Source organism: Drosophila busckii, unplaced genomic scaffold (assembly GCF_011750605.1).
Source record: "Drosophila busckii strain San Diego stock center, stock number 13000-0081.31 unplaced genomic scaffold, ASM1175060v1 chrUn_07, whole genome shotgun sequence".
Classification (NCBI taxonomy): Eukaryota; Metazoa; Arthropoda; class Insecta; order Diptera; family Drosophilidae; genus Drosophila; species Drosophila busckii.
Genome location: NW_022872723.1, coordinates 2,161,980 through 2,179,334, shown reverse-complemented (window position 1 = coordinate 2,179,334; position 17,355 = coordinate 2,161,980). Strand labels below are relative to the sequence as shown.

Below are 17,355 nucleotides of genomic sequence, written 5' to 3'. Positions count from 1 at the left end.
GTCTCTCCTTATCGTCCAGTCGCTAGCATCACAGACCTCGTTCTGGCGCTTGATCATATGCTGTATGATTCTATCCTCCATCAGTGGAGGAGGAACTCATACCTTAATGTTCGTTCGCTTTGGATACTGGTCCAAAGATCGCCAGATCGTCTTTAAGGAATCATAAAGATTCCTTATTGGCACAAGCCAACTACTTGGCGCCCTTATACCACTTGATGCGATAGAACACGATGAGGAACATGTTCTCTGTCCGGTACATCGCTTCATGTTATGCCGTGATAATAGCCTTCTCAAGTAAGAGCCAGTTATCGAGTGTAAATTTTCCTTTCGGATCTTTTCTGTCAATAATGACCACATGGAGCTCAGACTTTAAGCTTAGGCTAGGCAGGACAAAACCATTTACTCTCGGACACCCTAGCAAAGTCATCTGACCTCTGTCTTTTATTGACAGATGCGTAAGTCTTCTGCTTTTTGCTGTCGTCAGCCTGCGTAGTCGGTGTCATCTGTCTGGTTTTTGGGAGGTCGTTGCTCGCATTTTCACCAACGAAGCAAGATCACGACCCTCAATTCCCTTAAGGCAACCGAAGGCCTCCTCTGTGGCGCCGCTGTTCTTTTTTATAAAAAAAAAAAAAGCAAAAGTTCTCTTACACGTTTTGAGCATCGGTCAAAAGTATTATATACTTTTAAGGCATTTTAAGGAAAATAAAGTGTGCAAATCCAAATCCTATTAATGACGTAGTGGGACTATTAATCTATTTTTTTTTTTTTTTTTTTTTTTTTTGTTTTTAACGTTAACAATTAAAACTAAGAATTTGAGGGACTAACAATAAGTATACAAATCTGATAACTAAACTTTATCTAACAGTTTCTTTAAAGTTTAAACTGTTTTAGGATTGCACGTTCCTAGATTCTATCGATGATTGGTAGGTCGTTACGACGCAGACGGGAGCGGCTGCACAGCCTTGTTAGCCCTTGCGCGAGGGGATTAGGATGCGAAGAAAGGTTGCTGGTTGAATATTTACCTTGTGTTCAGCTATTACATTCTCTGACTGGTTGAATATTTAGATCTTTCTTATGTTTTCGTTTCGAACGTACCACGGTGCCCCGGTGGATAGTTCTAAGGATTTTGACTGCGACTCTTGGACATATCATGTTGTATTGCTAGCGTTCCCCCCATGAGTTGGGAGCCATAGGGTCCAGATGGGTTTTAGTGACGAATTGTTAAAGCAGGGACCCTTATATCAAGGCTGAGAGGGACCGAGCGTTGATAAGCCAGTGGGGGCTATTGGCTTTTAGTTTAGTTGCGTTTCTTGGTGTCGATGTGCCTACGCCATGTGAGTCTTCTGTCGAGGCTGTACTCCAAGATACGTCACTCGTTTCTTGCCGGAGTGCGGAATTGTTTAGTGAGCGGTGGACAATTTTGCCTGTTTTAGGGTAAACGTAACAGTTTGCTTTTTGCTCGTTTACTTTTATTCGCCAGTCAGAGAGCCATTTCTTCACTTCGACCATATGAAGAGCCAGTCGAGCTGCTGCTTGCATAGGGCACCTCGAACGGCTGAGAATAGCTGTATCGTCAGCAAAGGTGGATGTTGTAAGTTGTCTACTTGTTGGAATATCTGCTATGTAAAGGACACATAGTGTTGGTCCAAGTACGCTGCCTTGTAGGACTCCGCCCTGATCACATAGTCGTCAGACATAGCAGAATTGCATCTCACTGCAAATTTCCTGTCATAAATACGACTCTAATAATTTGTGTGTATTATTAGGAAGCGTTATTCTGATCTTATGCATTAGTTCTTCTAGCCAGACTCTGTCGAATGCTTGGGATACATCTAAGAATATTACAGTGCAATATTCTCGGTTTTCGAATGCGCTTCCTTATTCAGCTGTTATGCGATTACCTGGTCGATAGCGCCGTGTTTTCACGAACCAAATTGATGTGATGGGCTGGAATTTTGTTTGGATTCTAGAAATGATTATCCGAGTCAGCAAGCAGTTTTTCAAAGAGTTTCACAGGCATGATTAATAGGCGTCTGGGCTCTGTATGATCGATTGGATTTGTGATTTTGCCTGGCTTTGCATCATATTTAATATTGACTGTTTCCATCTCGCTGGGAAGTAACCAAGCTTGGTGATGCCATTGAAGAGTTGCGCGAGGGAGGGTGCATACTGCACGAAATATGGGGCTCAATAATCATTTTTGGCGTTATTGGTCGAAGCCTGTGTGATTTTCGGGTCAACTGATTTTTGATGATGTGTGCGGTTTCGTTTGGGCGAAATTCCATTGGCTCTTGTTGAAGCTGAGAGTCATTTGTTAGTGTTGGTAGTAATGAATTTGGGGCAGGATTTGGCTGAAACACATTTTCAAGGTGTCCTGCAAATGTGTTGGCTCTGTCTTCGTCACTGCGGGCCCAGCCCGCCTAGTTGGTTTCTTATAGGCATCACAGTTTCTGTTGTTGGGCATAGAGTTGGATGAGCTTTCCACAGTGATTTTTTCGTAGAAGATGATGATAGTTGCTGGATGTAGCGATGTTGACTATTTGCTTCTTGTTGTTTTAACGCTTTGGTAAGCTTGCGGGTGGCGTCTTTAAGCCTTTGACGTGCATTATGGCGACCTGTGAGACTGCCATTCTCGTCGTAAGGCGTCGCTTTTCTAGAACGAGTTGCTCGATTTGCTAATTTGTCTTCTTTTGAGTGTAAGGCGCTTGTGAGTTTTGAGGAGTTGCAATGCGGTCTGCGGTGACAAAATTGGAGTCTAGTGTTGTGATAAGGCTGTCGATATAATCTTTAACCTTGAGTACAGGATTTAGCATAATGTGTGAGTTTACATATTTCCTATATCAGATCCATTTGGTTTTGTGTGAGGTCAATTTAAGCGATTGATCATCAGTTACTGGATGACTGAGTAAATGAATGAGGACGAGTGAGTGGTCAGATGAGAGATCTGAGACTTTCGGCACTGATCAAATTTCGAGGTATATTTTTAGTAATTGCGAGGTCTATTAAGTCAGGCAGTTTATTGGGGTCTGTTGGCCAGTTGTGGGTCTACCGGGGGAAACGTGATCGAGTTTGTTGCTGGCTTTTAATTGCATTAGAGAGCTGCTTTCCTTTTGGAGTCACAAGGCGAAATCCCCAGTGTGTGTGCTTTCCATTGTAGTCTCCTGCTGCTACTGAAATGATCTCCTAGTGAGTCGAAGAACTGCATGAACTCTCCTTCAGTTATTGTTGAAAACGAGTAGGGCAATTATACGGGCTAGAGTAAGTTCTTTACCACTATCCAGTTTTATTCTTTTTGTTGTGGCTTGTAAATAATTTTCTGCGAGCTCCTTGTAACGGTTATTGGTGCTTGATACGGTTTCTGATCAGTGTATACCAGTCCCACGTGGGCCTTGCCACGGGATGGTTGTGTTGCATAGAATGTGTAGCCTCTTAAATTAAAGTTATATTTGGTGGTCAGATGTGTTTCTGACAATAGCATGCGTCAATGTGTTTGTCGAGCAGCGAATTGAGATAAACTCAAGTTTATTGCTGTGAAACGCCTATTAGCATTCCTCGGGGATATACGTAGAGGAAGCCATGATTATTTGGACTGGTGTGATTAGTACATTTGTATCAAGAGATTCTGATTACGCATAAATCTTGATAGTTGTCCGCATTGTCAAGGACATTGAACTCATAGATGCTTTGTTCGCTGAGAGAACAGTTGCCCTCAAGGGTATTTTGTGGTGTCCACAGGATGGATGGTTTGCCATATTTATCTCAGAGTGAGGTGCTTTTGGGTGCAAATGTATTTGGCGTAGTTGGCTCCAATCCTGATTTTAAAGCGCCTTCAAATGTCACATTTTTCCTGTTGAGGATCCGGAGTCAAGCGACGATCTGGTTGCCGACGAGAAGAAGACGTTCTGGGTGTGATTTAAATGGTGTAAGCCGTACATTTGCGGAGCGCGGGTGGTGACTCGCTGGTGGATGCGACTCTGTAGTTAGCTTGTGTGATTACCACACAATTGCATGACCTTTTAGTACTAGAATCGTCTTTGCTTGCTAGGCAGTGTGCAGAGTCGTGAAACAGTCCACAAACTACGCACACCGGGCGGAGTGTGCAGTATGACCGTGTGTGGCCATATACTTGACAATTCATACATTGTACAGGGCCGTTGCGTTTATGTGGTTCTTCTACAGTGACTTCTGCGATGCAGTTAGAAACGTGAAGTTTGTAATAATAGGGTGCACTATCGTTTTTTTATAATGAGTATTGTTGTTCTGGCTCCAGCTCAACCTTGAAGAGCGGTTGGGGCTTCTTATTCTTGTTTAAGATGTTGAAGACTGTTTTGGCGTTAAAGCCTTTATCATGTAGAGCCTGAGTTATTTCTGCAGGTGTTACATCTGATTCCATGCCCTTTAAGACCACTTGTAAGCCCTTACTGCTTTTTAATTGATACGTGTAAAAATTCATTTTAGTGTCGCTTAGATGCTTGGATAATATTCTCAAGCTTTCTTCTGACTTTGTTTGAACTTTTGTGTTACGAATATTACCCCGTACAGGGGAAATTATGTGGAAGTTGTCTTGTCCAATGAGCTCTACGATTTTGCTGACAAGGGCATTGGAACTTTTCTCCCGTATATATATCGGAGGTGGCTTTGGCTTCTTTTTAGCGCCTTCTTCGGGCTGCAGATCATCTGAGTTGTCTGCTAGAATTTGAAATCTATTGGTGGTGTTAAGTTTTTCGCTTGAAGCTGCTTTCATATTGCTGCGGGTCATTTTCGCTTTTGGCATTAGGGGGGTTAACTTCCGTTTAATTTGAATGTAGTGATTCATTCCAGTCTGCATGAGGAGGGCATCGCTAGCGTTGTTAGTCGTGGAGTTGGTTTTGGCTGCTTTTGTTTTGACTGTTGATTCATAGGGGGCTTTTCTTGCCGCCGATGACACAAAGAGCGAGTGTTGCCAACGATAGGCTTGAGCGGGCGGCCGATACCGGTGCGGTCGTTGTTGTAGTTGATGTTGCGGTAGTCAGAGATACTGTTTGCTAGTCAACCCGTAGTGAAGCATGTCGCATCGGCCCATGTGCATGTCAGCTTGCTTGTTCGATGGTTTGCTCATGATTGCACTCGGTGCTCTTGAGACGGTTTAGAGCTGGAGACAAGAACGAACGTCGATCACGTGTTTAAGTGCAATGTGGTTATCGAATTTAGGTCAGGGGTAATTGACCGTTCGGAAAGTACTGCATCAGCAGTATTTGAGTTGGCTCAGCCACGAGAGAAGTACGCGTTGTTTCGCTGAAGCGAAAGCCGGCGTTCGTCTTGCTCGCGCTGTCTTTGCTTATGAATGTCGTTATGATTCTTCTTTTTTAGTTTTTTTGATATTTATTTATTTATAATTAATAATAATTAATAATCAATAAATTAAATATTTAGTGCGTTTTCATCGCACTTAGCGTTTTTTCGCGTTTTACACTAGTTATACACTCTCACTGCACTCTAAACTTGTGGGGGTTATATTTTTTTCCGGAGTTCTAAAAACACGTCTGCATGCGACGACGATTGCGAATTATATACTTATATATATTATATATTATTATATTAATCTATGAGCACAAAAAGCTATGGTATTTTAATGTGAAGACGATGCAAATAATAATGAGAAGAATAGTTGCCACTTAATATCGTGTATCTAAAATATTATAAATTAAATATATAATAAAATATTAAATATATATTTTGTTTTTAATTTTTTTAGAAGAGCCACTCAGTTCATAATGAACTTATCCAGGAAAATGAGTCATTGAAAAAAAATATTGCAAATATGGAGGAAAAATTAACGCTACATGATACTAATTTGGTTGAAGCTGTAAAAAAAGCCGAGTCTCTTAAGATTTTAAATGACAGTTCCATGAAGAACATGAATAAAATGCTAAAACAAATCATTCACACATTAAAAAATATATGTTCATCAAAAGTTAATAATGTATCGCAACAACCAATAGAAGCAGCTCATCAAATATCTGTTAAAACAGAAGAGTTACTTGATAATTTAAGTTACCCCTTTGAACCGCATGGATCCGTTTGTATTGAGAAAATTGACGACATACTTAATATGGGATTTTGCTTCATAAATCTGTATGATCAGTGCGATGTTATATATTCTTCCACAACAGAAATTGATAAAGGCCAAGGTATGACTATTCATATATATAGAAAAATAAGTTTTTCATTTGATTCATAAATTCTCTTATTTTCAGAAGTATTAAGCATCGTACAATCGATACTGCCAGATTTGAAAAATTTATTCGACTTTATTGAAGAGAATAAGCATATTGACTTAGCTTCTAGCAATATAAAAATGAAACTATTGACATTAAAGAAACAATTGCAACTCATTGCCAATACTTTTGAAAACACTATTGATCTGGACAAACTTGTCCAGGAAGAACTAAAACAAATGGACTACGCAATTGAAGAAGCGGCTAGAAAAATTATTCACCTTTTATCGAAAACTCGGGAGGATGAAAATAAAATAAAACTTAAAGTGAATGAAAAAATACTTGAAGCTTGTACGACTCTCATGGAGTGCATAAAAATACTAAATACAAGATCTCGAGTGCTTCAAAATGAAATAGTTTCGTCACAAAAAGGTATGTAAGATTTGATATTTCAAGCGTGCTGATTATTTTGTATAAAATATTCGGCTATATTATTACAACGAAATTTAAAAAGTTTTTGAAGACGTTGTGCTCAAAATCATCATCTTTGCTTCGCCTTTTAACAAGTAATTTACGATTACAATTTTTAGCCCATTCAGCACACATCATCGGATATGTATATCTTAGGAAATAAAAGTATGTAAAATTTACGTATGTATATCCGAAGTTGAAAGTATATTTAGTAAATATTATTTATACCTGAGCGAATACTTGAACACTGACTTTTGGTCATTTATTAAAATTTTAAATAATTGAAAGGTATTCGTGTCGAACTATGTAAATGGATTTCATAAAAAAAAACTAAGTCGAAAATTTTGTTCTTGTGTGAAATAAATTTACAGCCTAAACAGGGAATTTTGTGCTCAATGGAAGCAGATTTTAGCTCCGTCAACCACCAGCTTTTTCGCATTAAAAAATCGGCTCGCTGTTAGAGTCTTCTGTAAAAATTTTTCCTCTGTTTTCTATCAGTTTAGGTTCAAAAATAATAATCGTTAAAGCCAATTTAAATGTTACTTTACTGTTTTGTACATGGATTTTATAGATAATGTATAGAAACGATTCGCGATACGTCACACACGAATAGTTACACAATTTCCGATAGATTTTTACATATTTGATAACTTTTAGAATTATTGATATTGTTTTAAAATCGTTTGTATCTTCCGATTATTTTTTTTGATCTAACACCACATGCGTAATTTTAGTGAAAATTTCAGAATTTTATCGCTGGCCAACAGCTAGCAAGCAATTTCAATTAAGCTCTCTGGACAACATCATTATTGTTACTGCTGGCATAATTGGGAGCCATAGGTCCATAGGTCCAAATGGGCTTAAGTACGGAATTGTAGAGCAAGACCTTATATTCTAGACTACAATAGGACCGAGCGTTGATGAGGAGGATTTGTTTTTAATGGTGTTCTTTTGGCTTCTATGTGCCTACGCCATGTGAGCCTTCTATCGAAGTGTACTTCAAGATACGTCACTTCGTTTGCTTGTGGACGTGCGGAATTGTTTAGTGTGAGCGGTTGCCTTGCCGGTTTAGTGCAAGTCAGAAAGTAATGCATGAATTGTACACGTGGATCGGCTAAGAATGCAGTATAGTATAGTCGTCTACTTGTCGTCCAAGCCAAACTATTTCGAATGCTTGGGATCTATAAATATTGCAGTGCATTAATCTGGATTTTCGAATGCGCTTCTTATTTGAGATGTGATGCGATTGACCTGCTCGATAGTGCCGTGTTTTTCACGACAACCAAATTGATGTGAAAGGATTTTGTTATGGACTCTTAGATATGGATTTATCTGTGTATCATTATTATTATTAAATTTTTTTCATTTCTCTGGGAAGGCTTGATGATGACATTAAAGAGCTGCGCGATAGTGCAAACTGAATATGGGAGCTCAATAATCACTTTTGGCGTTATTTGGTCGACGCCTGGTGATTTTTTCCGATTCAAATGATTTTCGTTTAAACGGAATTGTTGAAGCTGGGTAATTGCTTCCTGTTGCTTTAACGCTTTAGTGACTTGGCAGGACGGGTATTTTAATCTCTGTCGTGCATAGGCCGACCTGTGAGATTGCCATATTCGTCGTGGGCGTTGCATTTTGAGAACGAGCTGGTCGATTTGCTGATTTATCTTCTTTTGTGTGTGTTTGTTCAGTTTGAGGAGTTGATATGCGAAATGCGGTGACAAAGGTGGATATATTTTATAAAGCAGATCCATTTGGTTTTATATGAGGTATAATCGCTTGATCTTCGATAACTGGATGGAAAACTAAATTAATTAGGACGGTATATTTTTAGTAATTGCGAAGTCTATTAAATAGGACAGTTTGTTTGGGTCTGTTGGGCAGTATGCTGGTCTGCCGGTGGAAACGTGGTCGAGTTTGTAGCTGGCTTTTATAATTGCATTATAAAGCTGCTTTCCTCCTGGAGTCACGAGGCGAGATCCCCAGTGTGTGTGCCTTGCATTGTAGTCTCCTGCTATGAAATGGTCTCCTAGTGGGTCGAAGAACTGCATGAACTCTTCTTCAGTTATGGTGAAACGAGGGGGGCAATATACTGCGGCTAGAGTAAGTTGTTTACCACTATCCAGTTTGTAAATAATTTTCTTCGAGCTCCTTGTAACGGTGATGCTTAATACGGTTTCTGATCACGATACCACTCCCACCATGTGCCTTGCCATCGGAATGGTTTGTTGCATAGAATGTGTAGCCTCTTAAATTGAAGTAATATTTCTTCGTCAGATGCGTTTCTGGCAGTACCATAACGTCAATATTTTTGTCGAGCAGGAATTGAGATAACTCAAGTTTGTGCTGTGAAGCGCCATTAGCATTTCACGTGAATATACGTAGGGAAGCCATTAATTATTTTTAGTAAAAATAAAAATAAAAATTTTTTACTGATGTGATACTAACATTTGTATCAAGATGTTCTGATTACGCATAGCAGACCGCATACATTATATAAATTCTTGATCAACAAGACAAACTGAGTCGATATAGCCATGTCCGTCTGTCGGTCTATATGAGTGCGTGTTGTTGTATTATTTGGAAGCGTTGTTCTGATCTTATGCGTAAAACCTTCTAGCTAAACTATATCGAATGCTTGGTATACATCTAAAAATATTGCTGTGCAATATTCTCGATTTTCGAATGTGCTTTTTATTTCAAATGTTATGCGATTTTCACGAAAGCTAAATTGATGCGTTGGGATTTTTTGTGGATTCTTAGATTTGGATTTATCCAAATTTTTCATAGTCTTGATTGGCATGTGCGATTTCGTTTGGGCCAAATTTCGTTGGTTCTTGTTGAAGCTGAGACTCACTTGTTAATGTTGATATTGCGAATGGATTTGTGGCAGGATTTGGCTGAAAAACATTTTCAAGGTGCTCTGCATATATTTTAGACCTGTCTTCATCACTGCGGGCCAGCCGCCTAATTGGTTTCTTATAGGCATCACGGTTTCTGTTGGTGAGCATAGAGTTGGATGAGCTTTCCACAGTGAGTTAGTCGTAGAAGAGGATGATAGTTGTATGTGGCGATGTAAATTATTTAGGATGGGTGGTCCGGATATATATCGGAGGTGCCTTTGACTTCCTTTTAACCCCTTCTTCGGGCGGCAGATCATCTGAGTTGTCTGCTAGAATTTGAAATCAATTGGTGTTGTTAAGTTTTTCGCTTGAGGCTGTGTTCGAATTGCTGCTGGTCTTTTTCGCTCTTGGCATTAGGGGGCTTAACTTCCATTTGATTTGAATGTGGCGATCCATTCCAGTCCGCACGAGCGGGCCATCGCTTGCGTGGTAAGTTGGAATTGTTTTTGGTTGCTTTTTTTGATTGTTGATTGAGGGAGCGAGTGTTGTCAATGATGGGCATGAGCGGGCGGCCGATACCGTTGCGGTCGTTGTTGTAGTTCCTGTCGCGGTAATTAGAGAGACTGTTGTGCTAGTCATCGTAGTTGAGAGCATGTCTCCGGCCAATGGCATGCTAGCTTGTTTGATGCTTGTTCAATGCTTGCTCAATGCGCTCTGTGCTCTGAGACGGTAGAGCTGGAGAGCAAGAACAAGCTCGTTCACTCGTCAGGTGAAAGTGTTCAATTTTTACGTCTGGGGTAATTGACCGCTCCAAAAGTACTGCAGTATTTCCAATTGACTCGGCTACAAAAGAGAAGTACGCGTTGTTCCGCTAAAAAGAAAGCCGCCGTTCGTATTGCTCGCGCTGTCTTTGCTTGTGAATGCCGATTTAATTTATCTTTTTAGTTTCTGATATATTTTATAATTATATAAATTTATCAATTAATTAATACAGGCAGGAATATTAAAGTAGGTGGGTCTTTCGATTCACCGCTTAAATCTTTCATTGTTCAGTCAACTGAACGCTTATACGCCATTGTGCATTCATCCCAAATGATGATTATGATTTCTCGCATCAATTTCGCTGTCGACGAAATTTTCTTGCTTGTTGGTTTCTGAACCATGAGAATATTCATGGGCAGCTTCAAAGCGGAATGTGAAGTTCGATCGCTAATGTGGCAGCATTGCCAGATGATCCAAGAGCCAACGCAATTTGAGATCTTGATCGAATCGTTGCCAGAATCATCGAAATGACAAACGTTTTGCCTGTCCCACCAGGAGCACCGAGAAAGTATAAGGCTCCCGGTCCATCGCCAACAACCTTCAATATCGAATCGTATATGTTTTTCTGCTCGGCATTATTCGTTCAAATTAACTTTTACTCACTCTAGAAAAAATAAATAAATCCGGGGGTATGATCGAAACTTTGACTGATTAAAACTAATAAAATTCAGACACTCCGTTTTTCCTTTGACATATTTGTGGACACAATACTGTTTTTGTAAATTAATTTAATGTGATATTTTAATTATCTGTTTTTCACTATTACCCTGGAGGTTTACCAAAAATTGTATTACGTTCTGACATTCTCCTGTATTTATTTACAACGGAACAAAAATTTTAACCAAATCGGCCCATGCGTTCTCAAGTAGTATTTTACTATACATTTTGTGAGCTCCATTTTTATGTATATAGATTTTTTATATATACATGTGGATATAGATGAGAATAATATTTTAATAAATAATAACATCATCAAAAATATTTATTTATTTAATGTAACTATGAACAATCGACGATAAAAGAAAATAACTACAAAAAATATTTTAAGTTAAATTTAATAGTATCTAAAACTTACGTTTTTGCTTTAAAATTTGATAAGCTTATAGATTGGAAAAGTTAAACACATCCAACATTCGTTGCAAGAATTGAAAAACCCAAAAACCCAATCAGGTCTGGGTAAATGTTACTAAAAAAGTTCAAATAGAAATTTGTTTTTTTTTAAATTTATTTATAAGTCATTCGGGCTAACAATATTGCCCTTTGTGGCATTCGGTTTTGTTTTTTCAGCCTTATTTGGCGCACCGGCATTGGAAACCGCTGACTTGAAAACTACCTGAACTACCTCTGTTAGTTAGGTAATTAGATACTCACTTCAAAAAATTCTTTGGAAATCCAATCATATTCAATTTATTTATTAAAAGACGATGATTAACGGAATCGAATGCTTTACTAAAGTCAGTATAAATAGACTGTCGTCTGATTTTGTTTTGAAAAGCTTTAACCACCCTTGAAGACTTGAAGAAAACTCAAGTAAATTGGTGGTGGTAGACTTTTGTTTCACAAAACCTTCTTGTAAGGTGATATAATTGAACGAAAGTAATTGCAGAAATGCATTAGTTGAGAAGTAATAATTTTTTCAAAGAGTTTCGATGTAGCAGACAATTTTGAAATACCCCTATAATTGTTTACATAACTTTTAGGGCCATTCTTATGTAACGGAATAATGAATGATTCCTTCGTGATCGAAGGCAATGAGCAACATTTAACGGACAATGCAAAAAGTCTAGGGTAGGTTGTAATTGATAAGTCGCTATTAACAGAATAAGTTGTTTGAAAAAAGTCTGCAAATAGATCGGCTGATGCATGATCATTATTTGACGTCGTATTTTCATATGTAACTGAATTAGGTATTAAAGAAGATTTACGTTTGGAATTTACAAAATTATAGAACTGTTTAGGATCATGAGCAAACTGAAGCCGACAACGACATAAATAATCGTGGTAAAGTTGTAAGTTTAGTAAGTGAAAATTAGACTAGTAAAATAGAGTGAAACAAGTGGACAGGTTAACGTTGGGCGCCACCAACATTTAAATACACTTTGACTGTGTATTCGCGCAAAACACAGCATAGCGACTCACAAACAAATACACACAAAACAGCTAACGCGTCACAGCTTGTTTTCGCTGTAGCGTCAGTAGCGACGCCGCCGCGCGTCGGCAGCGGCGTTTGTATGGCGCGTCAGCACGTGCTCCCCGCTGTCTATATTGAAAAATTAAAACTTTTTGAAATTTAATTTTATTTATCGATCGTTTGAATTCACAATGGGTCGAAAACATGACTTAGCAATTTTGTGATTTATTTCAGATTTTTAAAGATTTTTGTAATGCCTCCTTATATCGTTTTTTTTTCGATTTGCGGAGGAGGGGGAGGAAATAAAAAAAAATTAAAAATAAAAGCGTAGTGTCCTGGATATAGGAGCACCTACATACCAAATTTGGTTGCTCTAGCTCTTATAGTTGCTGAGCAACATGCACTCATACAGACGGACATTTCAATTTTCCAATATAGACAGCGGGGTGCACGTGCTAAACGCGCCATACAAACGACACTGCCGACGCAGCGGCGGCGGCGCTGCTGAGGCTACAGCGAAAACGAGCTGTGACGCGTTAGCTGTTTTGTGTGTAAAATACGATCGGCAGGCATATAAGCATAAGCGAGAAAAAATATCGCTAGCTCTCTCGCTCTATCCTGCACTGGCAGCGGCGCCGACGCGACAGCAGGTAGCGATTTGCTACTAGCCAAACAGAAGCAAATAAAAGGCGCACAAAAAATTTAATGACCTTTTTTTTTTGCGTACTTTCGAGGGATGTCTGTTTGACATCCCTCACAAAATTGTAGGCTGTCCAACAAACAGCCGCGCAATAAGCAATAAGCCTTCAGCCGCGATTTTAGCTGTGTGTATTTCTTTGGTTCTTCGTGTTTGTTGTTTTTGACTTTTGTTAATTCGCTTTTATGCACTTTTTTGTTTTTTTCTGATAAGCTGGTGGGAGTTGCTCTTGGCGATTTGCACTACGGGAACTCAGAAGTAACACGTCTTGTCTCCAAGAGGCTTAAGGTGAAACAGACAAGGGAACGTATGCAAGGGTACTGGAGCTTTTCTCCCGTATATTTGTCGGAGGTGGCTTCGGCTTCTTTTTAACGTCTTCTTCGTGCGGCTAATCATCACCATTGATTCATTGATTGAATCATCCATGAATTCAAAGATTAAGCTTCTCGCTAGGAGCTGTGCTGGAATTCCTACGGCTTATTTGTGCTTTCGATCTATGTATGTGACGATCTATTCCAGTCTGCACGAGCAAGTCTGCACTTGCATTGTTTGTTTTTTGTTGTTCCGTTCCGAAAAATTATGTGTGCAGCGCACAAGCAACCCACAAAACACCCAGAGAGACACATGTAAAGGTCCGTTGTGCTTTCAGCCGCAACGAAGCAAATGTTTGCAAAGAAAAATGTTCGCAAACCCAAAATGCGATCGGCTGGCATAAGCATAAGCGAGAAACAATATCGCCTGCTGTCTCGCTCTATCTGCATTGGCAGCGACGCCGACGCGACATCAGGTAGCGAAACAGAAACGCGCCGATAACATACAAGAAATTTCTTAACCTTTTTCGTGTGCTTTGCTTCGGGAAAGAATTGCCTACGCATAAAATGCTGCTCGGATGCTGTCGTTCAACCTGCTATTTTTGAAGAAAAAATTTACTATATTTTTTGTTAGTATCGAAATGTTGAGGCATATTCACTAAATTTGCTAAATAATTAAATTAAACTATATGTTGATAGTATTTCTTTTCCATTGTTACAAACTGATTGCAAGACCAAAAACTTTCACCATAAATTAAATACAAATTCTCTAAATTCTAAAAATCATTTAGTGTTGAACACTTTTATAAGAATTTGATATCCTCTAAATTTTCGAAATCAAATTATTTGTGTGTATCACCTGATGTGTCTAATTGTAAGTCTACAGTGGATTCGCCTAGCTCGGACTAGCCCCTTTTTTTTTTTTGTTTTTATATAATAAGGTATACGGGGAAGTCGGTGAACCCCTTTATGGCCTTGGTATCTGTTCTTTCAGCCCAGATGGGCCCGCCGGGTAGTCAAGCAACTAGCGTTAATGACTAGCTCTCATGAGCATACTTTGCCTTTCACTTAATCAAATAAACAGTATTCAAAAATAACTTATTGTGGTAATATTTGTATTAGATGACATCTTCTAAAAACTGTTCTGCGAAGAGCATGGTTCAAAACCATGCTGTTTTTGAAACGCCAATTTTGAAAATTAAATAAATTTGTCATAACTAGTCTTAGTTTTTTTTTCTTGCCACCAATATATATTAAAATTGATGTTTTTTTTTACGTTCTGAATTGTTTTTTTTTATCAATGAGTCATCACCAGTCACCTAATTCGGTCTCATATGATACGACTTTGTAGACTTCCCAAGTCACTTATTAAGTTAAAAGCATTCAAAAATTTATTTCAGAGCTTGTGATTGCCGAAGTTTCAGTATTACTTGTACTATATTTTATTTAACTTGTGTTTAGATTCCCAGGTTGCGTACATAGGTATTGCGCTGGATTTATGTATCAACTATTCTGTAGCTCAATTGTTTCTCCTTACCAACATGGCTATGCCAAACGAAACTTCACCACGACTAATCAAATTAACGAACAGGGTCTAATCGACTCGGTTTGTCTTGCTGATCAAGAACATATACACTTTACAGTCACGTATCTTTCTCCATGTTAAACATATTTGCACAATTTCATAGCCAAAGTTGCACAGTTTCATAACCAAAACTTGACTTTTTTTTTAAATTTGTTTGATAAAAGTTGAAATACATCACATGGAAACATGTATTCACTATACAACTTTGCTCCGCTACGCCGCATTCTTAGTCAGTAAATTGATTGATCATTCTTACGATAGACAAATCTCTAAGCTTTTGTATTTCTATCGTCAGTAAGATTTCTTTTATGTATTCTACAGATCTAATTGCATTTGGTCGTTTTCTGTCATTTTGTAATCTAAATTCAAGTTGTTAGGTCTGTATATAGAATCTATTTTGTCTAAATTATTGAATTTCTTGAAATCAATAATGACTTCAATATCCATGTCCTTAAAAATCTTCTTGTATCTTATTTTCAAAACGATTGTTTTCTAATCAATTACTTTTTTATTCTAGGAAATGCTACAGCCAACGATTTCTATAAACGAAACAGTCAATGGTCTGACGGACTCATATCGGCTTCCAAAAGTGTCGCCAAGGCTGCAAATTATCTGGTAGAGGCTGCAAATAATGCAATAAACAATGATTCGGGACAAAATTTTGAGATAATAGTTGCAGCCCAAGAAATAGCTGCATGCACGGTCCAGCTAGTAATTGCCAGTAAAGTCAAAGCGAATCGTGATAGCCCCAATTTGGCTAATTTAACAATAGCTTCACGAAATGTAACAAAAGCTACTGGAAATGTGGTAGCTTCGGTAAAGGATGGTAATTCACGGGTGGAGGAACATTATGACAACAATCTTTGTACATTAACACCATCTCAACTTAAAACTACGGAAATGGAAATACATGTCAAAGTGCTGGAGTTAGAACATTCTTTAGAAACAGAACGCTTAAAGCTGTCGGCATTTCGAAAAGAGCATTATCAGAAAACAGAATACTAACAGGTTTAGACATTCCCCAACAAATGCTATTTTGTATATTCATGTAAGAATGTATCCAAAAATATTATACCATTGTAATAAATTTATACCAAATAATAAACAATTTGTTAATAGTTATAGTTTATTTAATTATGGCCTCGAGAAATTTTACGCATTAGCATTGCACAGTGTAACAGGTGCCGTTAAAGAAGAGGTGGATCATAAGTCATTGCAAAATAAAAATGTATTTTTTCCTTTTTCTCAGTTTGTGTTGTGTAAGTAAGATATTAAAAATACACACTCCAAAAATTGGTAAATACAAGATTTTTATTATATATTAATTTTTTAAATTTAACCATAATTAACGAATTCAAATGTTCAACTTAAAAGGTGTCTTCAAATACTGCAAATAAATATTTCATATTTAAAAAAATAATGTATATGAAGCTTCAATTTAACTTAATTCTTAAAGAATTAAAGATAATTCTCGATTGAGCCTAGTTTGGCCAACTTTATAATTCTTTGTGTAAAATTCTAAGTTTAATCTACTTTTGAATTAGTCCTTAACCATTTATCGTTTTTAAGAAATGTGTACATGTACACATTACATATATTTTATAGATAATGTATAGAAATGATATTTTATTAATTTAATTTAAGTTTAACAATTGAACGTTTTCCAAACATTGTAGGCCGATTAGCCAGCTCTTGGAATTATGGATCATGTTGAGCTAATGAGCTTTTTCATTATCTATAAAAACTTTTCACAATTTTGAGTTTATAGTTGCCTTCTTGGCCGTATTTATTATTATTGTTCAGTAAATTATCAATTGTACATTGACAGCAGCCCCGACTTGGGCTGTGCAAAAAACTCTATTTTTTATATATGTCTCGAATTAGACAAAAATTGACGGCTAGATAGTTATGACAACTAGATAGTTACGACGATAAAACGAAAGTGTATAGTGCATCTGTGCCGAAAGCAAGTGCATAGAATAGAGCGAAGTTAGCGGGCGCAGTGCCCGCTTCTTAACCGCTAAGTAAAGGTGAAAAGGTAGATCAGCTGTGACGCTTTATTCATTGGTCTTGAATGACCAAACATTCTCCACCCGTTGGAAGACACGGGTTTTCAACAACATCTTGCTTCGGAAGCACACATACTTTCTGTACTGCTCGTCGGATGATGCCAGTTGACGTCTTGAGCACAGCAACACGAGAAACGCTATCAAAGCCAGCGATTAGCTCCACGACGCGAGCCAGCTTTCATCCTTTAACAACACTATGTTGTTGACGATGACATCAGGCTAGGGCGCT

The 17,355-nt window shown here is 38.0% G+C and overlaps 1 protein-coding gene across 1 annotated transcript in view; it reads left to right on the top strand.

Moving 5' to 3' along the window:
• The window catches only part of LOC108601078 (huntingtin-interacting protein 1), a 46,327-nt gene extending 30,171 nt beyond the window's left edge, over positions 1-16,156 (top strand). Inside the window, exons 5-7 of the mRNA XM_033294723.1 lie at positions 5,735-6,170; positions 6,240-6,629; positions 15,575-16,156. Coding sequence (XP_033150614.1) covers positions 5,735-6,170; positions 6,240-6,629; positions 15,575-16,062 — 1,314 coding nt within the window. The 3' untranslated portion in view covers positions 16,063-16,156. The remainder of the gene's footprint in view (positions 1-5,734; positions 6,171-6,239; positions 6,630-15,574) is intronic.
• Positions 16,157-17,355: the final 1,199 nt, after the last annotated feature.